This window comes from Sorex fumeus, unplaced genomic scaffold, assembly GCF_029834395.1.
Source record: "Sorex fumeus unplaced genomic scaffold, SorFum_2.1 ptg000034l, whole genome shotgun sequence".
NCBI classification, from domain to species: Eukaryota; Metazoa; Chordata; class Mammalia; order Eulipotyphla; family Soricidae; genus Sorex; species Sorex fumeus.
The window spans coordinates 5,291,635-5,315,687 of record NW_026606091.1 but is presented as its reverse complement, the minus strand read 5'-3'; the positions used below and the strand labels follow the sequence as shown (position 1 = coordinate 5,315,687).

The following is a 24,053-nucleotide window of genomic DNA, read 5'->3' as shown; positions in this document are numbered from 1 at the left end:
ATGCGGCTTTGACCTTGAGCCCTTCAAACCGCGTCCTTTTGGTCCCCAGCACTGAGGACGCTCTGACACCTTCCCAAAGGGTCGCACCGAAGAGTCCCCGCCCACCGCATGGCCACGCCCATAGGGGGTGGAGTCCGAGGCAGACGCCGGCTGGGGGAGGAGACGTGACGCGGAATCTGATTGGCTGCTTCCCTCGGGGCCGCGTGGGAGGGCGGGACGATGCTCCTGGGGGCGGAGCTTGCGTCGAGGCGGGCCCCGGGAAATAGATGCTCCGCGCGGGTGCAGACACTGGGGGTGGGGACCGCGCCGGCGTCGCTGCGCGCAGGCCCCGCCCGGAACCCTGCGAGCGCGCTGGGCTGCCTCCTTCCTCCCTGGCTGGCGCTGGGCAGAGTCAGGAGCCGAGAAACCGAGTCGGCACTGGGCTGTCTGCGTGGTTTGGGGGCAGCAGTCGCCAGAGGAGGAACATGGCGCTCGTGGGCAACGGGACAGAGCAGGAGGCGGACGAGGTACTGGGGCGATGGGGAGTTAGGGGCATTGCCCCGGGAACCCAGGGAGGTGTGTGCGTGCGTGTGCGTGTGTGTGTGTGTGGTGGGGCGGGGGGGGATCGCCAGGGTCCCGCCCCCCTAGGTAGTCAGTCTGGGGACTGCAGCGTCCTGCCCCGGGACGCGACTGGGACTGCGGGTGCGGGCACCCGTTCTTGGAAGGTGTCTGTGGCGCAGGGAGCAAGGGCGCCGCAGAGTTTCGGGTCGCCGGCACAGTGTGTGTGTGCGTGCGTGTGGGGGGGCCATGGTGCCGGACAACCCCGCATCTTACCCGCGGGTGGGCGGCGGGGCAGCCCCGGGCTGCCGAGAAGAAAGTCTTCAGGACGGCGGGAGCTAATTAATACTGACCCCGAGATCCCCGCACTGAGCCCCGGGGACTTTGGATAGTCGTCTCGATCGATCGATCTGGACTCTCGGCTCCTTTGAAAGTTTCCGGGTGGTAGATCCGAAGGGCTTAGAGTTGGAGGAGGAGGAGGAGGAGGAGAAGGAGGAGGAGAAGGATCAGGATCGCGATCGCGCAAGGAAGGCGCCCCAGGGGTGTGTCTGCCCGAGCGGGCTGCCCAGGGGCCGCAGGGCCAGAGGACGGTCGCTGCAGCCCAGGGTCCGGTGCTTTGCCCTCCGTCCACGGGCCGGAGCCTTTTCCTGGCAGTCCCCAGGGTCCGTGGTAGACGGAGGCGGGGGAGGCGTTTCTGACCCCACCGAGCCTCCTGTCGTCACGACTGTATTTAAGTAATTAGCCACTTCCTCCCAGTGACTGGCGCGCCCGCGTCTCAGCACCCTCGGGCGGACGCACCGGACCTGTTGATTTTTTATTATTGAGTCTCCCCTTTTCAGCACCGGGCGGCCGGGCACAAATGGTCGCTGTCCCTGGAAATCCAGGCCAGCGGCCGCAGCAAGCCGCCGCAGCAGCACCCACAGTTGCTTCTGCTGCCATTTTTTACCGGACTTGAATCGTACAAGTCGCTGCTTGAGGAGTCTTGGTTCCAAACGGTGATGCAACAGGGACAGATCTGAAGGCGGCGGCTTAAGACTCCGCTGTCAGGAAACCCCTGACAACTAACACTGCTGTGTTTAAGTAACACTGTACAGTTTTCCATTTAGCTGGCCTATCTAGAACTTTCCTTGCTGTCGTTCCCTTGTATTGAGAGCCCCTTAAAGTACAGAACAGCGAGCTAGAGCTTGCTCTGCTTCCTCCTATTTTTTGCTAAAACTTTTTTTTTTTTTTGCGTCACACCCGGCGGTGCTCAGGGGTTACTATTGGCTTTGCACTCAGGAATCACTCCTGGCGGTGCGCTGGGGACCATATGGGATGCTAGGAATTGAACCCAGGTCAGCCGCGTGCAAGGCAAACGCCCTACCCGCTGTGCTGTTGCTCCAGCCCTTGCTAAAACTTTTTAACTACGCAAAATGAATGATTGATAAGCTGGCCTATTTGCTACTGTTTAAATCCGTGACACTCTTTATTGCTTCTGGATCGTTTTGGTAAGACCTGGAGCTAGCTCTTTTTCCTTCCTCCTGTCTTGGTTCTTCTCTGTGTTATGGTGCACAGATAGTGACTTTTTATAGTCATTTGCCATCCTTTCATTCCCTTCATCCAAAGTTTTTATGATTTCCCATTGTGTTTTACATCAAATAGGCATATAGCAGGTGTGGTCTCAATCTGATGTCCAACCTTGTCCCAAGTGACTTCCTAATTAAATGATATAATCGATATTATGCCCGTGTTACAAAAAGGGGAACAAGACTGGGAGTAGCTAGTGAATACAGAAATAAAATTTCCAATCCCCAATTTGCTTGTCAGGTCTAGAGCTATATATCATTTTCCAGACCGGGGCATTGTTGAGAGAGAAAAGGGGATGCTATAAATAATTAACTCGTGAACAATAGGTGTAAACTGGGCTGCCCTAGGCATATTGACTTAAGGCCACTCTAGCTCTGCTTGCTGCCAACAAGATGAACCGCAATATTTCTTTGAGGTAGCTAGGGCGGAGTGCTCTACCTCTGTGGGCGAAATCAGGTTTTGAAGCAGCAGAGAGTGTGATGCAATAATCCGGTAAATACATATTTGTTGAGTGAATAAGTGACTGCCAAGAAGAAGTTACTTGTGATTTGTTTTGCCGCATCTTTTATATTTGAATTCAAAACTAAGATTCCTAGTTCATGTTAGGTGTTATACTGATCCTAAGTATAACAAAGCAGATTTCTTTCTTTCTTTCTTTTTTTTTTTTAATTCATGCCCAAATTAGCTTTTGTCCCTCTTGGTACACCATTTCCATTGGTATTAATTTAGCAAATATTAATTGAACACGTGTCCTGTGTTTCAATTTTATGGATGCCTTAGAAAAAGAAGACACGATTTTTTTTTTTTTTTGCTTTTTGGGTCACACCCGGCAATGCACAGGGGTTACTCCTGGCTCATGCACTCAGGAATTACTCCTGGTGGTGCTCCGGGGAACCATATGGGGTGCTGGGAATCGAACCCGGGTCCGCCGCATGCAAGGCAAACGCCCTACCTGCTGTGCTATCGCTCCAGCAACGAGAAGATATGATTTTTAATTCTTAGGCTGCTCAGTTTGTGTAGGGAGATATGACATGTACAAAAATTCAGGGCAGGTTAAACAAGTCAGAAGTAGTGCATTGTATACTTGACTTGTTTGTAGAACGTTCCTTACTTTTAATGGACTGAAGTTCTTTACCCACTTCTCAAGACCCTGCACTGCAGTTACTGAATATGTGACTTTATTTATTTATTTATTTTTAATGTAGGAGTACTGCGTTTATTCAGCCACTGATTAGCTGATTGAATTGGGCATGAACTCCACCTTACTTTTTTTTTTCATAGTTTTATTTATTTATTTTTGTCTTATATTTATTTATTGAATCACTGTGGGAAAAGTTACTAAGCTTTTAGGTTTAAGTCTCGGTCATACAATGATCAAACACCTTTCTCTTCACCAGTATTCATTTTTCACCACCAAGAACTCCAGCATACCCCCCTCCCACTCTTCCCAATGCCTGTGAGGCAGACGATTTCTACTTAACTCTTTTCTACATTGATTACATTCATCATTTCGAGAAAAGATACGCCATTATTGTTTAGAATTCCTCCCCCAACAATCAGAATTGCTAAAAAGGCATTGTGAAATACTTTGTTTTCTATAGCTGGTTATGTGAATCATATAATGTTGCGCAGTCGCTATTGCAGCCATGCAATTTTGGATTTCTGCAAAGAGCCAGATAATTATGAGATTGGTTTCTGTGCGTCTGGTGTTATGGCTGTGCCGGAGAACAGCTTGTTGGGGGGTAACTCAGGACCTCAGTAAGGCATGAAGGATGAGCCGGTACCGCCCCCCTTCCCATGAGACTGCAGTTGTCCCGTCACCGTCACTGCCAGTTCATACTTGGCTTTCTAATAAGCTCTGAAGAGGCGGCCACCTTGTTGCCGGGGGTAGGGGGGGTTGGGAAGAAGGCAGAAGGGAGCAACACCCTTTCCCTCCCAGGGAGGCATGGCGCCATAGTTTAATGCATGGTCCATTCACTTTTCTGCCGTGAGCTGCCAGGCTCTGGATTAAGTCCTTTTGCCTCTGGAGCCATGGCCGTGTTTGCGGTCCAGATGTATTTCTGCCAAAAGCCGCTGGGTTTCAAGATTTGTTTCTGAGTCTCTGGGATCATGGCCGTTAAGCAGCTTGATCAGGAACCAGAGAGGCCATTTGTAGGCGGTGACTTGGGGTTTCACTGGGATGGGGAGGAAAGGGCTGATTCCACCCCATTTGGTGAGACCCCGCGTGTCTCGTCACTGCAGGCCCAAACCTGACTGTACAGTGGCCTCTGAAGGATAGTGGTCACCGGGCCGCCAAGGTGAACAGGCCAAGGCACGAAACCTATTCCCACCTGGAGTGGCCCAGCCCCAGTAACCTACTACAGGAACAGGATGCATTTCTGCCAAAAGCCTTTGGGTTCTGAGATTCGTTTCTGAGCCTCTGGGATCATGGCTGTGAAGCAGTTCGATCAGGAACCAGAGAGGCCATGCCTCCAATTATATAGCTGAGCCGGAGGTGGTTTGTGGGTGTGTCTCCCACATACCTAACTTTTGGCCGTTTACTTTCTTGGTAAACTTTGCCCCAAGTTTTTGTGGTCTGGCCAAAGGCACAGCAGCAATTTTGGGGTATCTGAAGGCCTGAAGTTGCCATCAGGCTGCTGATGCAGCCTCACAGGTACAGATTGACCTGCTGGCGGCACCATACCCCCGAATATGTGACTTTAAAATACAGATTTCAACTAGGAAGATTTTAAATCACAATGGAAGTTTTGATAGTCTTTCTGGCTATTATTTGATATTTGTGGGAAGCCAAAAGGGACCAAAAGATGGAGTTGGAAAAACTGTAGACTAGGAATTAGGTGAACTACCCTCTGCCCTGTCACTGATTTGCTCAATAGATGTTTACTTATTATGTAAGTTCTCTGACTAGCCTATGTCATAATAGCCTAGAAAGAGAACAATATCTCGACAGAGAAGCTTCCTGTCTGTAACTGAGATCTTGATTGATCAAGCCTTGTTAGGGCTCTTTTAGTTTCTTCATCTGTTGAAAAATGGAATGGATGAGTTCTGCATGTTCTTCCAGTTCCGAGAATCTGTGTTGTGATGGTGATGAGAAGGGCCAGTAACATGGGAACTCCCAAGTCTCCCCAAATTTCTTTTTGTGAGAAGGGCCAGTAACATGGGAATTCCCGAGTCTCCCCAAATTTCCCAGGATAGAGGATACCTGCTAACTCTGGGATACAGTGTTTTCGTGGGTAAACTGGTGTTTTTTTTTGTTTTGTTTTAGGTACCAGCCTGATAAATAAAGGAGCATCTTGCATCCTGTTTATTTATTTATTTTCTTTCTGATTTTTGGGCCGCACCTGCTGGTGATCAGGGTTTCCTGTCTCTGAACTCAGGCACCACCCCTGGTGCAGGGCGAGGGGTGGGGATGGGGGGGTTTTCCATATGTGGTGCTGAGGGTGCCAAGAATTGAACCTGGATTGGGTGCTTTCAAGGCAAGCACCTTACCCACTGTACTCCCTCTGATCACAGGACTTGCATCCTGAGTGAGGATAAAATGAGTTTTGTAGTGGGGCAAACACATCTTAAACATTACAATGGTTTGTCACTGTTCAAGGCTCTGTTAACCAAATCTATTATCTTGACACTTAAATTTCTCTCATTTTGGTGTGGTGTGGGGTGGGGTGGGTGATATTACATGAGCAACATTGACATCAATTTGTGGAAGACAGAATATGCAAGGTCTGTGCCACAAACCTAGGGCAAGTAGATGCTTATGACTGGAGGACTTTTTTTTTTGTTTGTTTGTTTTTTGGGTCACACCCAGCAATGCACAGGGTTTACTCCTGGCTCTGCACTCAGGAATTACCCATGGCGGTGCTCAGGGGACCATATGGAATGCTGGGAATCGAACCTGGGTCGGCCCCATGCAAGGCAAATGCCCTACCTGCTGTGCTACTGCTCCAGCCCCTGATTGGAGGACTTTTTAAAAAATAGGTTTATAAAGTTTTTATTTATTGGGGTTTGGGGGCTATACTCATCAATGCTCAAGGCTTACTCCTGGTTCTGTGCTCAGGGGTCACTCTTGGTGGTGCTCTGGGGACCATAGGTGGTATTAGGGATCGAATGGGTCTACTATGCAGGGCAAGTATCCTAACCCATGTATTCTCTCTCTGACCCTGATCGGAAGACATTCTGAGTTTGTTTCGTCTTAAAATATAGCTTTGCCACTTACATTCATGAGCTGCCATTGGCTGCCTTGTGAATGGTGCTTTTATTTGGCCTTTGGTGCTTTTGTGTGTGATGGGGATAAGGTAAGGTAAAGGCCCTCCCGTTGTTCATTGATCAGCTCAAGCAGGCCCAGTAACATCTCCATTGGAGATTTTGTTGTTACTGTTACTGTGTTTGGCATATCGAATACACCACGGGTGGCTTGCCAGGCTCTGCCGTGCGGGCGAGATTGGGATATGAGAAATAAATAAAAGCACTATGTAATTATTTAATTCTACTACTAATTTCACCAGTACTTTTATCAGGTACTACCAAAGAGAATATAATAATGTCTGAATGACTAGCAGGTAGTTAAATTTAAAATCTATTTTCTTAAGCCAAGGGAATAGTTTCAAGGGCTCTAGCAGGCGCATTGCATGCGGGAGGCCCAGGTTTGATCTCTTATTAGGGGGTCCCTTGAACACCTGCACGAGCAACATTCACGCACTGAATTGGGTACAGCCACTGAGCACTGCCAGATGTGCCCCCCCCCCAACAACCTTTTATTTTTTGTCTGAGACAAAAGTTAAGTTCACCAAGCATGACTTTTGGGAGGAGTGGGTGGGTTCTCTGGGTGGTTCTTGGGGCCACCGGAGCTACATCTGACAACCATATCTGACATTACTTTTCCTGGTTTGGTTTGACTTGGGACTTCACCCAGTAGAACTCAGGTCTTACTCCTTAATCTATGTTCAGTAATCACTCCTGGCAATATTTGGGGAACCATATTTGATTCCAGGAATTGAACTGGAGTCAGTAGACATAAGGCAAGTGCCTTTAACCCTCTCTACTGTCTCTCTGGCCCCAAATATCCTTTTTTTTTTTTTTTGGTTTTTGGAGCTTTAGTGTCTCAGAGGTTACTCCTGACTCAGTGTTTATTGGATTCCTGTGCTCAGGGCATCATGTGGTACTGCGGATGGAACTCAGGTCTCCTACATGTAAAGCACATGCTCCGGATATTAAAGCTATCTTTCTGCTCCTAATCATACCTTTTTTTTTTTTTTTAATTATAGGGAGGTGGGTAGATAAAGCAAGCGCCATGCCTGCTTGCTGTTCTATCTCTTTGTACCAGTTCAGGGTTTGTTAGATCTAATGCTGATTTAGAAAATTACCCTGTTGAAATTTTAGATGAAATTTAGATAAAAAAGATTATGCTATAATTTTTTTGTTTTTGTTTTTAGATTCAGATGCAGATTTTCATTCTACGAGTCTTGATCCTCAGATAGATAGTCTTCAGCTGCTGGTTGAGTTTGGAGGCACGTGCTGTAGCAAAACACACAGCTATTCAAGTAACTAGGACTGACTTGGGTCAGGGTGGATTTTAGCTAGGAGGACCATATAATTTCTGGCCTTTGATGAGGTACTGAAGAGTAAACATGTGGCTTTTAGGAATGACCCCAGGAAATGGGGGCAGACAGCCCTGGTCTTAGGAGCTGGCGAAGATTTTAAGGAAGAGAAGATGTTTGAAGACTTTCTGAAGGGAGAGCAGGATTGTGCTAGATAGAGCAAGCAGGCTGACACACAGGCCTGGGTGGAAGTTTAGATGGGCATAGTCTGAATATGGACAGTTCCACCGCCTGGGGGACACTGGAATGATCCTGGGCAGGCAGTAATAGCCAAAGATGCATGCGTTGTGTGTGGGGTGGTTACTTCTGTTAGCTCCCTTAAAGGTGGTAGATTGGGGCTGGTGAGCAGGGGAAGGAGTAGGCCAAAAATGATTGGTAACTCTGCAGAGGGACTCCTCAAGTAGTGACTACATCAGTTCAGGATGCTGTTAAATGTCCGAAACTTTCTATGGAAGCTTCAGTTTTCAGGTGGGAAGGCTTTTGGGTGTTCACACCTCAAATAAGGGAATGTGGAAGATTTTGTAACTCCATAAATGAGGTAAAGTTATCTTAGGGTAATAAATCAGCTGAAGGCGATGCTGCCAAATTGTGGAGGTGGCAGAGGCAAGGGCAAGAGGCTGTTGCAACTCTGTGGGATTGATGTGGGACAGAGGCCGCAGGACTGGGGGAAAGAGGCTTCACTGAAGGGACTTCTCAGGGAGAATTTGAATGAGGAATTGACTTCTGACCTGGTTGCCAGGTTGAAGGTCGGTGATGTGGGGTGAATGGGAGGCGGCCGTGGATCATGGGTCATAATTCTGAGTTTCTGTGTGGGTGTAGAGGGTGGGAAAGGAACGCACAAAGGACAAAGTACGCTGTGTTGTGAATCTTCCTTTTGAGGGAGTACGGGCAGGTTCTTAGTAGCAGGTTCTTAGTAGAGTAGGAATTCAGGCAAGGTGAAAACAAGGGTGTTGGTTGTGCTGGTCAGTTAGAGGAAAGAACAGTATCCGCTTACCTGCAGCGGCTGCAGCTCTAGCTCAGGCCAACAAAGAAGCAATTTTCCTGAAGGGTTCCATCTGGAGTCCCTTGAAATCTCACCTATTCTTGGAATGCTACTTACTCAGAGAAACTGGCCCGCATTTTCTCCTCCCCCTACCCCTCCACCTGAAAAATCACTTGCTTCCTTTCAAGTCCCATGGCACAAATAGGTTTTCTGTTTGCCTTCCTTTTCTTGGGAGTGGCCACACCCTGCGGTGCTCAGGGCTTACTCCGGTCTCTGCACTCAGGGATCACTCCTGATGGTCGCTACTAGGCAGAGCAGGTGTGGTGCTGGGGATGGAACATGCATGGCAAACAGTTCTCTCCATCAGTGCCACAACTGTTTCCCTGCTTAACTTTGCTGCTTGACCACACGTGCAGGGAAGCTGATACTGTCAGTTCCGTGTGACTTGGGGACAACTTCATACCCCAGTGATCATCTCAGGTGGGTCTCCTGAAACCACTGAGTGCTCACTTTTCAGAAGACTTCCTTGGAGCCTTTAAGGTTTTCTGGGAGCACCTCCTGTGTTCGAGTTCTCCTCTGATGCCTCTGAGCTGGTAGGCATGGGCTGTGCACTCAGCACCGCTCTGGCCTGCGGGCAGCGGTGGTTGGGTCACTTTCTAAAGCAGTGTGCCCAGTGTGGGCAGTACTACCCCATAGGGGCACTGGAATGATCCTGGGCAGAGAGTAATAGTTTTAGATACGTTTGGGGGTGGGACTCTTTCTGTTTGCTTGAAGAAAGTAGATGGTGGGTTGTGTTCAAGCAACCTTTATCCTGATATGGAGTAGTAGAGTGGTGGACCAAAGAATTTCGGGACTCTGAGAAGGACACATCAGGTCAAATGGCATCAATTCAGGATGACATTCTGCACTGTCTGTAATACTGTTCTCCCGTTGTTCATCAATTTGCTCGAGTGGGCACCAGTAACATCTCCATTGTGAGACTTGTTGTTATTGTTTTGGCATATTGAATATGCCACAGGGAGCTTGCCAGGCTCTGTGGTGCGGGTGGGTTACTCTCAGTAGCTTGCAGGGTTCTCCGAGAGGGATGGAGGAATCGAACCCGGGTCGGCTGTGTGCAAGGCAAATGCCCTACCTGCTGTGCGATCGTTGAGCGATAGCGATGATGACATTATGTGTTAGAAACTTTCCTTGTAAGGGCTTGGGTCATTGTCACTGTCATTGTCTTCCCATTGTTCATTGTTTTCTCGAGCAGGCCCAGTAATGTCTCCATTGTGACGCTTGTTACTGTGTTTGGCATATCGAATACGTCACGGGTAGCTTGCCAGGCTTTGCTGTGCAGGCGAGATACTCTCGGTAGCTTGCTGGACTCTCCGAGAGGGGCGGAGGACTCGAACCCAGGTCGGCCGGGTCTGTCGCGTGCAAGGCAAATGCCCTACCTGCTATGCTATCACTCCAGCCCAGGGCTTGGGTATGCACAGTTATTTTTTTTTAATTCTATTTTATTTTAAAATTTGGGTCACACTTGGTTGTACCCAGGGCTGACTCCTGGCTCTGTGCTCAGGGATCACTCCTGGGAGGCTCTGGGGATCATTTGAGATGCTGGGGATTGAAACCAGGTTGGCCTTGTGCAAGGCAAGCATGCTACTCATTGTATAATCACTCTAGCCCCTGTTTTTTTTTTTTCCTTTTTTTTTGCGGAGATCTGGAGACATGTCCCCTTGGCATGCTGAAGTGCTGATAGGTATATACACATATAGATAAATATCTTACCTATTTAAACTATTTTAGTGGCATAACACATGATCTCTGTTATGTCTGATGATTAAAATTGTTGTTCAATCCGATTTGCTGTGCTGTGGTAGAGAGACGGCAGAGCACCCACTGAGGTATGGCCCAGTGGGACAAGACAGGAGCGTGGCCAAATTGATGCAGTATTTGTTCAGGGAGTTATTGGGGATGCTTGTTGCTTGGGTGCACTGAGGAGGGCCCCTTGACCTTCCTTGTGGATTCTTGGAGGAGACCATTCCCTTGAAATTCTGACTCTTGCAGACTGAGGAAGAATTAGCCATAGAGAAGAGATCTAGGGATGAGGAGACCCTTCAAGTCTGTCTTAGGCATGAGATCAGGAGGTGAGACTGGACAGGCAATACAGGGGTTAAGCCTTACACACAGCTGACTTGAATTTGAACTCTGGCGCTGCATATAGTCCTCTGAGCTCCATCAGAAATTAACTCTGAGCACAGAGTCAAGAGCACTTCTGGATGTGAGCTGGAAACAAAAAGATAAGGTGAAGAAGTGAAAGTTTATGGTGGCCTACTGCAAAGCTGGATGGATAGGAAGTGAAACTGCCTATCTTGATGTGCATTTTAGGGTGTAAACTGAGGGAAGGTGTATTGGGTGCTTGGAGGATGATAGCAAGGTGGGTGGGGCCTGTGGACTTCTGGTGTTAAGTTCACGCATCTAATGGTCTTACTTCCTGCTGAAGGCCCACTTAATGCAAGGGCAACTAATTATTAGCTAACAATTGGCTATGAAATGTTTTTGACCCGCCCTGGAGCTACAATCTGGAATACGGACATTCAGTGAAGGGGCCTATCCAGAAAGAATGAAAGCGGACCCCGTGCTCCTCTGAGGCAGAGAGGGCTTCCAGCCCTGCATCTGCTGACCGGCTTTTCCCAGACCAGTAAGATTGGCTGTCCAGCTGTGTCCTTTCATCCTCTTGGGCTATGGTCAACCTCATAGTTGTCCTAAAAAAATTGACATTAACAATCTGTTTTTCCCAGCTTTTGTGAAACAAACAGGGCCATCATATCTGTAATTTGAAGGGTGGAATTATAGTGGGCAGCTGGGCGGCAGATTTCTCCCCTGCCTCTGGGCAGAGGGGGTCACAGAGGAAATGCGCCCTGGCACAGATGAGTTCTCTTGGTGGTGGAGTAGTTCCAGCAGATATTCCTCGGCCTTAAAGCCCAACCATTTATTTACTTTTCTGACTGTAGAGAGACACATGCATTCTTCCTTTCCTTATTTGGGGGATGTTTCTTTTTCTTTCTTTTGAAATTCTTATTATTATTTATTTATTTTTTTGCCACACCTGACTCTGCTCAGGGCTTACTCCTGGCTCTGCACTCAAGGTTATCACCCTTTGCGGTGCTTAGGGGAGCATATGGAGTGCTGGGGATTGAACCTGGAATGATCACATGCCAGGCAAATAAATGCCCTACCTGCTGTACTATTATACTAACCCTCCTTTACTTTATAAAATTTGATTAAAGGAATCAACAATGATGCCATTTTTGGGTTTGTTTTCTCCTTCCCAGTCCCATTTCCAAAGTAAAGTATTTTTTTGCTTTGTTTCGTTTCTTAAAATTGGGCCACACCTGACTGTTCTCATGACATACCTCTGGCTCTGTGCTCAGAGATTACTCCTGGTGATGGGGTACTGGGGAATTGAACCCGGGTGTGCCACCTGCAAGGCAGATGCACAGCTCGCTGTACTATTGCTCTGGCCCACTAAAGTCAAGTTTTAAATTGACTGTAAGCTGCAATATTAAGGAGATCAACAAGTCAGACATGTTTGAGTCATTCCATAGGCTTATGTTTCATCACAGAGACTAAGTTCATCCCTTGGCTAAGTTCTGAGATGCAGAACTGACTACCTTGACCTAGCCGGCCGAAGCCAGCAGGAAACTGAAATCAGTTCTTTCCTCTGTGTGCTTTGTCTTTTGTTTCTTTACCATACCAGGGATCAAGCCCAGGGCCTCGCACATGCAAGGAAAGTGCTCTGCTACTGAGCTGCATTCCCGGCCCTTTCTCCTCGGTTCTACTTTTGCTTTTCCTGTGTCCTGAGACCAGATGTCCCAGACTTCTGGATGTCTTATCCTGTTTTCAACATAAACCTCAGTTTTTCCGCTCAAAAATTGAACAAGAAAACCCTAACGTTATACTGGTTTTTAAACCAAATTGGTGTGTGTGTGTGTGTGTGTGTGTGTGTGTGTGTGTGTGTGTATGGTTTTTTAGAGGAGGCTGGCAAGACAGATGACAGAGTAGGAAGAAGATATTGACAAAGGAGTGAGGCTGGATTCCAAAACCTGCTCCCGGAAGCATTAATATGTCATCATTTGTGCAAAATCATCATTTTGTGTGCTCATTGCCAGCATGAACTTGCTGTCAAAAGCAGAAGGGAGGGGCTGGAGCGATAGCACAGCGGGTAGGGCATTTTCCTTGCACCCGGCTGACCTGGGTTCAATCCCTAGCATCCCATATGGTCCCCCAAGCACCGCCAGGAGTAATTCTTTTTTTTTTTTTTAATTTTTATTAGTGAGACACCATGAGGTACAGTTGTAGACTTACAAATTTTTGTCCTTGGGTTTCAATTATACAATGATCAAATACCCATCTCTCCACCAGTGCCCATTTCCCACCACTACGGATCCCAGTATCCCTCCCACTGCCCATCCCCCCCATCCCACCCTGCCTCTGTGGCAGGGCATTCCCTTTTGTTCTCTCTCTCTTATTGGGTGTTGTGGTTTGCAAAAGAGGCAATGGGTGACAATCATGTTTGGTCTATAGTCTACTTTCAGCATGCTTCTCCCATCCTGGGAGGATCCTCCCAACACCTTTCATTTGGTGCTCCCTTCTCTATCTGAGCTCCCTTTTCCCCTAGCATATGAGGAGTAATTCTTGAGTGCAGAGCCAGGAGTAACCGCTGGGTGTGACCCAAAAAGAAAAGGAAAAAAAAAAAACCAAAAGCAGAAAGGAGCTTCTGAGCATGCTGAGGCCAGTGTGTGTGCAGATCTTGATTGGCTGTGTGACCTTGGGCATGTTGCTTAAATTGTCTGCGCTTCATTTATGGTCAGTGAGAGGGATGAAGTGAGACCCCACTTTGGGACCCCCAAATGGGCTAAGTGCTGAACACTTATTGGAATGAATTTGCTCCCCAGCACTGCCTGAGTGCTTTTCCCAGTTTTTGATCCCTAGCACCGCTGCCAGATGTGACCTCAACACTCTACAAGCAAATGAGTGATCCTCATTTTGCACCGTAGCAAGTGTATGACCTTCAGGAATGAGCGAAAACAACAAATGGAAGAGAAGAGGAGGGGAAAATGGGTTGGCAGAGCACCTGGCATGTGGAAGTACTCTTTAGGTGTGGGTGGTGGTGTCATACCTGACTGTGATCAAGTATTATTCCTGGCTCTGTGCTCAGGGGTGACTCCTGATGGTACTCATGGGACCATATTTGGTGCTGGGAATTGAATTGGAGTCAGTCATACATAAGGCAAGCACCTTAAGTGCTCTGTAGTCACAATGACTCCCCCATTAGTTTCTTGAACTTGGTCCTTCTGTTTGTTGGTAAAATGGTAATCTGAATGCCTGCATGTGGAATCGCTATGTACAGCCCTGGCACATTACTGGGGTGCCTGGCATATGCTGAATGCTTAGTTGCAGCCATTCATTGAATGGCAGCTGTACTTTTTGTTCTGTTGTTGTTTTTGGACCACAGCTGACTCCTTTTTTTTTTTTCTTTATGTGTCACACCCGGCGATGCTCAGGGGTTTCTCCTGGCTCTGCACTCAGGAATCAATCCTGGCAGTGCTCAGGGGGACCATATGGAATGCTGGGAATTGAACCCAGGACGGCCGTGTACAAGGCAAACGCCCTACCCGCTGTGCTCCAGCCCCTGACTCCTGGTTTTATCCTCAGGGATCATTCCTGGGAGGCTTAAGTGGTGCCAGGGATTGAACCTGGGTCATATGCATGCAAGACAAACACTTTACCTGCTGAACTATCTCAGTGCCCTAGACATTTTTTTTTTTAATATTCAGATTTTTTTTCTTTTTCTTTTTGGGTCACACCCAGCAATACTCAGGGGTTACTCCTGGCTTTGTACTCAGGAATCACTCTTGGCGGTGCTTGGGGGGACCAAATGGGATGTCCGGGATTGAACCCGGGTCAGCCGCGTGCAGGGGAAATGCCCTACCTGCTGTACTATCGTTCTGGCCCTTAGAATTTTATAGAGCAGAAAAAACATCATGGAAGACATTGTTCCAAATACTCCAATTAAGCCCTACGAATCATCTTGATATAAATATTCATTTGCTGCTATTAATTTAAAGACCTAGTTTTTTGGGGGAGAGGTTCTGTTTTTATTTTTAAAATTGTGATGAATGTCATTTTTGAGAACTGACTCAGGTCAAGTAAGCAAGAAAGACAAGGCAATGTAAAGCCACTTTTTCTTCCTGCAGGGAGCAGGGTGGACAGGAGGAGCTGAATGGAGTAAAAAGTGCAACCTAGCTGACTAAGATAGGGAAGATTTTAAAAATGAGGTGATTATAATTTGCTCATGCACAATGCTTTTACAAGGCTAAGGTGGTCATATTTCACAGCAGGTAGGACATTTGCCTTGCACGCAGCCGACCCAGGTTCGATTCCTCCGCCCCTCTCGGAGACTTTGGCAAGCTCCCGAGAGTATCCTGCCTGCACGGCAGAGCCTGGCAAGCTCCCCGTGGCATATTCGATATGCCAAAAACAGTAACAAGTCTCACAATGGAGACATTACTGGTGCCTGCTCTAGCAAATTGATGAACAACAGGAGGACAGTACTGCAGCTGATGTGCGTATGGAGGTATTCCTCGCAACCTTCCAAATAGAAAGCTGAGATTTATGGGATACTTTTTCAGTGGCCATAAAGCAAACCTTGTCTGCTTCCAAATATAGTGGAGATGACTTTAATAAGGTATGTCATCCGAAAAAGCACTGGAGCAAATGAATAGAAAAGAGGGCCTTTATTGGTGTGAAAACAATTCCAGTTGGAAAGGATGTCTACCAGTATGGACCAGAGAACTGTTTAAAAGATGGGGAGCAGGGATATAATTTTATGTGCATCAGAGAAAGAAGAGAGAGAGCGAGAGAGAGCGAGAGCGAGAGCGAGAGCGAGAGAGAGAGAGAGAGAGAGAGAGAGAGAGCTTGTATGGTCTAGTAGTTTTTCATTAAACTTGTATAGTTCATGCAGGAGAATAGTGAGCATGCTCAATTGAGGAACAGACAATAAACATATTTTGCATGTATACAAAATGGCAGTGAAATGTCATTGGGGGTATCGAGGGAGGAGATGACTGAAAGTCAAGAAGTGCTCCACTATGTGGTCACCACAGGCTGGTACTGTCTCACCAGGGGCCTGGAGCCCTTAATCAGTGCAAAAGCTCTGTCTTGGTTGTGTCAGAGTCAAGAGAACAAAATGAGGGGAGCTTTTCCCAGGGAGAGGTTATCACACCCTCCAAGCTACAGGCCTCAGGCCAGTCTGTTTTAGCTTTTCCTAGCCCCAGAGAATTCTTTTAAGTTTGGGGGAAGAAGGAAGAAGGGGCAAAGTTGCAAAAAGCTTTGACAGGGATAAGGTCCCACAAATCTAATCACTTACAATTTGTGAAACTTAAGAAGTAAACCTAGCCCAGAGAGATTTTATTTTTCTTGTAGAGATTTATTTTTACCTCACTTTGTAGATTTTGGAGGAGGGTGCTTGGAGAAGGGCGTCCTGTTTGCTGATTCCATGCCGTTTGTGCAAGTTGGAGCTTTAAAAGCCCAGGGAAAGAGCTTTCATTGACGTGGCTGTCCATGCCACTTGACTGAGGGTTGTGCCTTAAATGAACTCATTTCCTTATTTAAGACCATCATGAATTCCATTTCAGTAGTGGCACTTTGGAGAAAATTCTCCCTTTCCGTAATTGATTCCAGAACAAACACAAGGCTTTTTGGGAGCAACTTAAAAATAACATTGCTCAACCAGAAGAACCCTCCCTATTTCTCATCCTTGATTCTCTTTCTCCTCCCCTTCACTTGTTCTTCTTTTGCAACTACGTCTCCGTCATCAGCAAGTCCTGATCAGTCTATCTGCAGAACCGAATTGCTGCCCAGTCCCTGCTCTTCTCCAGCACAGCCATCTGCCTCAGTCTACCCCTTTGTCTCCTCACACTCGCACGTCTGGGTGTGAGTCTTCCATGTCCTCCCTGCTGTCAGGGATCCATGCTCCACTCCATAGCCCATGGGCTCAGTTATATGATTCTTCTTCTTTTTTTTTTCCCCCTTCCTTTTGGGTCACACCCAGCGATGCACTGGAGTTACTCCTGGTTCTTGCACTCAGGAATTACTCCTGGCGATGCTCAGGGGACCATATGAGATGCTGGAATCCATCCCAGACCGGCCGCGTGCAAGGCAAACGCCCTACCCACTGTGCTATTGCTCCAGCCCCCTATGATTCTTCTTAACACTTATTGGCTTTCCATAACCTTTAAGATAAAATCCAACACTCCAAATTCCCGTGGTCTTCATAGTCTGACTTTGGATTTCCTCCTCCATCTCTGAACCTTTGTCCCTTATGTCCTCTGTTATTAGTCATCCTTACTTCCCTCAGATTTCCCGAACACCTCCAGTCTCATAGCGATGGCATTTGCCCCAGTCTGGCCGGCTTCAACGCCGCCCCCCCCCCCAACACACACACACACACACACACACACACACACACACACGGACAGCTTTCTGTTCTCAGATTAAAGATCAGGTTCCAAAAAAACGTGTCTTTCCTCAGTTCCATTTTCAAAGCAGCCCTTCTTTTCTCTCTCATCTGGTTTGTTTCCTCTTAGATATGATCACAGATGTCTTGTTAATTTCCTTCCGTCATCCATCTCACTCCAGGCCTCACTCCAATACATTTATTTCAGTACATAGAAACACTTGAAGGTAGTTTAGAAGAGGAGAAGGCAATTAGTTATCTACAAACCCTGAGGGGCTGCAGGCATGCTCTAGGCGGGGCCTGCAGGGAAGCTGACCCAGTAGCCAAGACGCTTCTCATCTGTGACTGATGATTTTAGACCCAAAAGTTCACAGAATTTGGCAGTAATAGGGAGTCCGAGCTGGAAGCCAGAATAGAGAAGCTTCTGTGGCCACTGCCTTTTTTTTATAAGTAGGAAGCCGGAGAGGGAAGGCGGGAGCGTCGCTGTTGAAACAGCCTCAGGATCCTCACCCCGGCTTGATGGCAGAAAACCTCAGAGACAGGAAAATGAATGGCCTTGGCCCTCCAGATTTGGTGTAGGTGAATTTCAGAGGGGGTGACTGAATTTTCACCCAGAGCCCACTCACCATAGTTTGCAGTCACAAATCTGTAAGACTCTCAGGAGCGCTGGTCTGCGAAGGATCCTGGAGTTTCTCAAATTCTCTATTTTGACAGACCCCGGCTCTCACTACGCACTTATTCTCCTTTTAGCTGCTCTTTAGGGCCTTCATTTTGGCAGTTCTGTAGTTTCACAGCAACTGCATGACTGCACATTCTTGCCAGTTCTCACTACAGGTAGTTCTTTTCGTTAAAAAGGAATGCTTGAAAGAGACTGAGACTGAGCTTTAGAAGTCTGTTCTTTTGTTCTGTTGCAGATGCTGACAATTGTTTAAGTGCCTCTCCAGGCACTTAGAGCAGTGAGTAAGCAGATCTGCTAAGGAAGGATTAAGGCTCAAACTTAGATGGCAGCAAGTCAGACAGTCAGACAGGCCGGTAATGTTCTCAATTTTAATTTGACTCATTTTGTGATGGACCTTGGTATATTAAATATGGAAATCAGTGGTTTCATACCTCTGTTTCATTAAGGGATTCAGGAAAATAATTGAATTTTTTATTGTTATAAGTCAGATATGCTTTAATCTCATAAGTCTTCTTGAAAAATAGAAGTCTCGGGGCTGGAGCGATAGCACAGCGGGGAGGGCGTTTGCCTTGCACGCAGCCAACATGGCTTACACAGGTTCGATTCCCAGCATCCCGTATGGTCCCCCGAGCACCGCCAGGAGCGATTCCTGAGAGCCAGGAGTAACCCCTGAGCATCGCCGGGTGTGACCCAAAAAGCAAAAAAAAAAAAAATAGAAGTCTCGGGCTGGAGCAATAGCACAGCGGGGAGGGCGTTTGCCTTGCATGCAGCTGACCTAGGTTCGATTCTCAGCATCCCATATGGTCCCCCGAGCACCACCAGGAGTAATTCCTGAGTGCATGAACCAGGAGTAACTCCTGTGCATCGCTGGGTGTGACCCAAAAAGCAAAAAAAAAAAAAACCAAAAAAAACTGGTTATTAGAATTTGTTCAGAGGGGGCAAGTAGTGAGAGCTTTGAAACTTGAGGAGGCTAACCTTGGGAGAACTTGAAAATAACAGGATAGTAATGTACTATGGAGCATTTTATTTTATTTTTATTTAAAGAGCGATAGCACAGTGGTAGGGCATTTGCCTTGCACACAGCCAACATGACCGACCCGAGTTCGAGTTCTCCGCCCCTCTCGGAGAGCCCGGCAAGCTACCGAGAGTATTTGATATGCCAGACACAGTAACAACAAAGTCTCCAATGGAGACGTTACTGGGCCCGCTCGAGCAAATCGATGATCAACGGGAGGGCCTTTACTTTACTTTACTTATTTAAAGATTTGTTGTGTTGTTGTTTTGTGGCCATACCAGGTGATGCTCCTGGCTCTGTGCTCAGGGATCACTCTTGGTGATGCTCATGGAACCCTATGTGGTGCCAAGGAACTTCACAGGGTCAGTAGTGTGCAAGGCAAGTGCCATAAGCTCTGTAATATCTCTTTGACCCTTATAAAATATTTTTATTTAGGCATTGTGATTTACAAAGCTGTTAATAACAGTTCCAGGTATACATTGTTTCAACTTCAGATCTACCAGGAGTGTTAGCTCCCTTCACTCCTTCCCCACCTCCCTATCAATCTCATTATTATTATTATTATTTTGCTTTTTGGGTCACACTGGCAATGCACAGGGGTTGCTCCTGGCTTTTTGCTCAGGAATTACCCCTGGTGGTGCTCAGGGGACCACGTAGGATGCTGGAAATTGAACCCAGGTTGGCCGTGTGCAAGGCAAATACCCTACCCACTGTGCTTCACTCCAGCCCCCTCATTTTTATTTATTTATTTTTTCATTTATTTATTTTTTCCCAGTGGATTCATTTGCTTGTTATTTTTTTATTTTATTTTATTGAATCACCATGAGATAGTTACTAGCTTTCATGTTAGGGTTACAATCACACAATGATCAAACACCCATCCCTCTACCAGTGCACATTTCCCACCACCAATATCCCCAGTATACCCCTCCTTTCCCATCCTCCCACTGCCTCTATGGCAGACAGTATTCTCCATACTCTTTCTACTTTTGGGCATTAGGGTTTGAAGTACAAATACTGAGAGGTTCTCATGTTTGGTTCTTTATGTACTTTCAGCACACATCTCCCATCCCGACCTATTCCTCCTACCATCATTTTCTTAGTAATCCCTTCTCTATTCCAGCTGCCTTTTCTCCCATGGCCCCCCCTCCCCCATGAGACAGGCTTCCAACTATGGAGCAAACTTCCTGGCCCTTGTATCTACTGTCTTTGAGTGTCAGTCTCGTGTTATGTTGTTTTATACTCCACAAATGAGTGCAGTCCTTGTATGTCTGTCCCTCTCTTTCTGACTCATTTCACTTAGCATGATACTCTCCATGTCTGTCCACTTATAAGCAAATTTCATGACTTCATCTCTCCTAACAGCTGCATAGTATTTTATTGTGTAGATGTACCAACGTTTCTTTAACAAATCGTCTATTCTCGGGCAATCTCATTTTTATTTATTTATTTTTTAAAAATTTATTTATTTATTTTTTTATTTATTGAATCACTGTGGGAAAAGTTACAAAGCTTTCAGGTTTAAGTCTCGATCATGCAATCATCAAACACATTTCCCTTCACCAGTACTTATTTTTCAGCACCAAGAACCCCAATAAACCCCATCTCCCAACCCTCCCAAGGCCTGTGAGGCAAATGAATTCTAGTTAACACTCTATCTACTTTGATTAGATTCATTGTTTCGACAAAAGATGCACATTATTATTTAGAGTTTACACCCCCAAATCAGACCTGCTGAAAAGGCATTGTGAAATGATTTGTTTTCTACAGCTGGTTGCAAGAAACAAATGATTTTGAATTTCTGGTATTTTACTTATTAAGCCTGGAAGTATTTCTACCAAGAGTCAGGTAATTATGAGATTGGTTTCTGTGGCTCTGGAGCCATGGCCCTGCTGGAGAGCCGCTCGTGGGGTACAACTCGTGACCTCGGTAGGGCGTGAAGGACGAACCAGGAACGCCCCCCTTCTCATTAGGTTTCAGTCGCCCCGTCACGAATGGCTCATACCTGGCTTTCCAAAAAGCTCCGAGGCGGCTGCCATCTCGGGCAATCTCATTTTTAAATTTAATGATTATAGTTTGCAGTCTTCTGCCCCTGCGCCTGGCTGTCCTTGCCGGGGCCCCTTGGAGGGGAGCGGGTTGAGTTTTCCTCCCTGCCCCAACCAGGGCTCCGGCAGCTGAAGACCTCCAGAACCAGCCACCACCATGCTGAGACCACTCTCTGCACACATGAAGGTACTGGCAGAGGAACAAAGGAATGCGGGTCCCGGGGCTGAGATCTCCAAGCCTACTTGGATCGGGGCTAAGCATCCTCCACCCAGATCCTCCAAATTCCAGTAGGCGGGGGTCACACCCACCAACTGGCCTCCTGGTGCTGTGTAATCCTATCAACGGTCAAGAGTCAGAGACTATAAAACCCAGCTCCCGGAAGCGCGTGGCCGCAAATGCGGCCATGCGACATCTTATTATCTCATTCCTACTTTGGACTAACTGGTAGGCTACCAAATGTAACCTGTACACAGGGGAGAGTCTGGCAAGCTCCCCGTGGCGTACCCAATATGCCAAACACCAGTAACAATGATGGGTCTCATTCTCCTAACTCTGAAAGAGCCTTGAATATGGCACTTTTTAAAAAAATCTCAGGGCTAGGACGAAGGAGACGTTACTGGGGCCTGCTCGAGGCAACCGATGAATAACAGGATGGTCGTGATCGTGATCGATTATAGTTTAGGACGCATGTTGACAATGGTGTTGGCTCTTATGATTTTCTTGTATACAGTTCCCTCACCTCTATATCACCGAAGTGTTCAAAGCCCCTAGCCAATGCCCTGGTTATCGCCATTTCACAATCTCTTGTTTTCCCCTTCAGTCCCTCTTTTCTTGGTGTTCTCATTTCTGTGATCCAGGGCTGAGGGTTTGCTCAGAGAGATACTTTCCATTCCTTTGTCTTGCTACTCTCTTGACCACAGATGACATCTGATATTTGTGGGTCATTTTAAATAATAGGAATCCTCGAGAACTTATAGAATGTAACTGCAGGGGGGGGGGAAAGCAGGCAGGGCTCTTGCTTTGATCAGAATGTCTGAGGCCAACTGGGCAGAGCAGAAGAAATGCTTGAGTTGGAAAATCGGGTTTTAGTTCTGCTCCTTAGGATAGAACCAGGCAGGAGCCCCCATAGTGCTGACTCTGGGGGCAAGTTTCAATGAGGACCGGGATATTTCTTAGCACTGACTCACCACAGGCTCCTTTTTTCATTGCAAGCCAACTAGAGTAGCTCTGCAGTGGCGAAATGGGACAGGTGAGCTAAGTTCTTAAACCTTGGAGGCAAGTGGTGATTTGTGACTCCAGGTATAAATGACCTGATCAGGACTCAAGAGTAGTCCAACCTGAATCTAACCATGAAGAAACATCAGAGAGAGTTTAAATAGGGAAGGTTAGAGGAATAGGAAACTTAAAAAAAAAAAAAGATTGGCGTGTCTGGAGTGATAATACAGTGGATAAGGTGCTTTCCTTGCACACAACTGACCTGGACTTGATCCCCAGCACCACAATGTCCCCTAAACCCTGAGATCAGAGCCAGAAGGAAGCCTGAGCACCATATGTGTGGCCCTAAAATTAAAAACCAAACTGAATCAAAACACAAAGCATAGGAGAACTGTATTCCCTGTAGATATCAGTATCACAAAACACAAAGGAAGGCTGTGAAATTGTTCCAGCTTAAAGATGATGCAAGGGACAGGATAGTTAATTGCAACCATTGACCCTATAATAGATCCTGTCCTGTAGGGAAAAGGAAATGCTGTGAAGGATAATTGTTACATCAACTGACAGCACTGGGATATGGACAGTAATTTAAAGCAGTTGAATTCACTGAAGTGGTCAATTATACTGTAGTTATGTAAGAGAATATTCCTTTTTTTGGAAACACACTAAAATATTTAAAGATAAAGGACTGTAATATATAATTTACTACCAAAGGAGTCAGAGATAAAATATTACCTTGCTAGATTATATGGTATGTATTATACATATCATGTATTTATTTGGGCTGGAGTGATAGCACAGCGGGTAGGGCATTTGCCCTGCACGCAGCCAACATGGCCGAGCCGAGTTCGATTCCTCCGCCCCTCTCGGAGAGCTCGGCAAGCTACCGAGAGTATCTCGCCCGCATGGCAGAGCCTGGCAAGCTCCCCGTGACGTATTCGATATGCCAAACACAGTAACAACAAAGTCTCCAATGGAGACGTTACTGGGCCCGCTCAAGCAAATCAATGAACAATGGGAGGACAGTGACAGTGACATATGTACTCCCATGCCAGTTCCACAGTTTTAATTTGGAAGGTAAAATCCTATAAAATACTTTTCTTCTTGATAGCTTTAGAACTACTTGCCAGGTGTCACTGAAAATTCTGTTGAGATTTGATTGGATAGCTGTTTTATTAAAAAGTCCTTATTGCATGATGGACAGAAGTTCATATTATGTTGTTAGGTTGGCCTGTAAATTAACTGTTTATTAACTCTCAGATGATAATTGCATCTATTACAGGGAAATGCTGTATCAAATTATATGGGACTAATAAATGCAACAAAATGCTTGGCATATAAAAGTGCCAACAAATACTTCATACATCTCTGAAGTGACAGCTGAGATGTTCAGTATATTTATATAATAATAATATTTATATTGTCTTTAGAAACCACAGTTTGTAAACATATGACATATTTTTATTTCGAATGATGTTTGATATTTAAGAAAGTGTTTTAGTGCGTTCCTGGACACACTTATTTAATTTTTTGTTTATTTTCATTTTTTTTTCTTTTTGGGTCACACCCAGCAATGCACAGGTGTTACTCCTGGCTTTGCACTACACTCAGGAATCACTCCTGGTGGTGCTCAGGGGACCATATGGGATGCTGGGAATCGAACCCGGGTTGGCCGAATGCAAGGCAAACTCCCTACCCACTGTGCTATTGCTCCAGTCCGTTTATTTTCTTTTAGTCCATTCCTGGCAGTGCTGGGGGGACCATGTGGTGGTACCAGTGATTGAACCCAGAGCCTCTGCTTACAAACCATGTTCTCCAGCCATCTCTCAGACCTTCATTTCTCTCTCCCATCCTCTCTCCCGCCCTCCTTTCCTTTCAACCCTTGCAGTGCTCAGGGCTATTTCCAGCAGTGT

The 24,053-nt window shown here is 46.6% G+C and overlaps 1 protein-coding gene across 1 annotated transcript in view; it reads left to right on the top strand.

The window, feature by feature from the left end:
- The first annotated feature begins 267 nt into the window (after positions 1-267).
- TTC39B (tetratricopeptide repeat domain 39B) overlaps positions 268-24,053 on the top strand; it is a 133,185-nt gene continuing 109,399 nt past the window's right edge. The window contains exon 1 of the mRNA XM_056117397.1: positions 268-506. Coding sequence (XP_055973372.1) covers positions 465-506 — 42 coding nt within the window. The 5' untranslated portion in view covers positions 268-464. The remainder of the gene's footprint in view (positions 507-24,053) is intronic.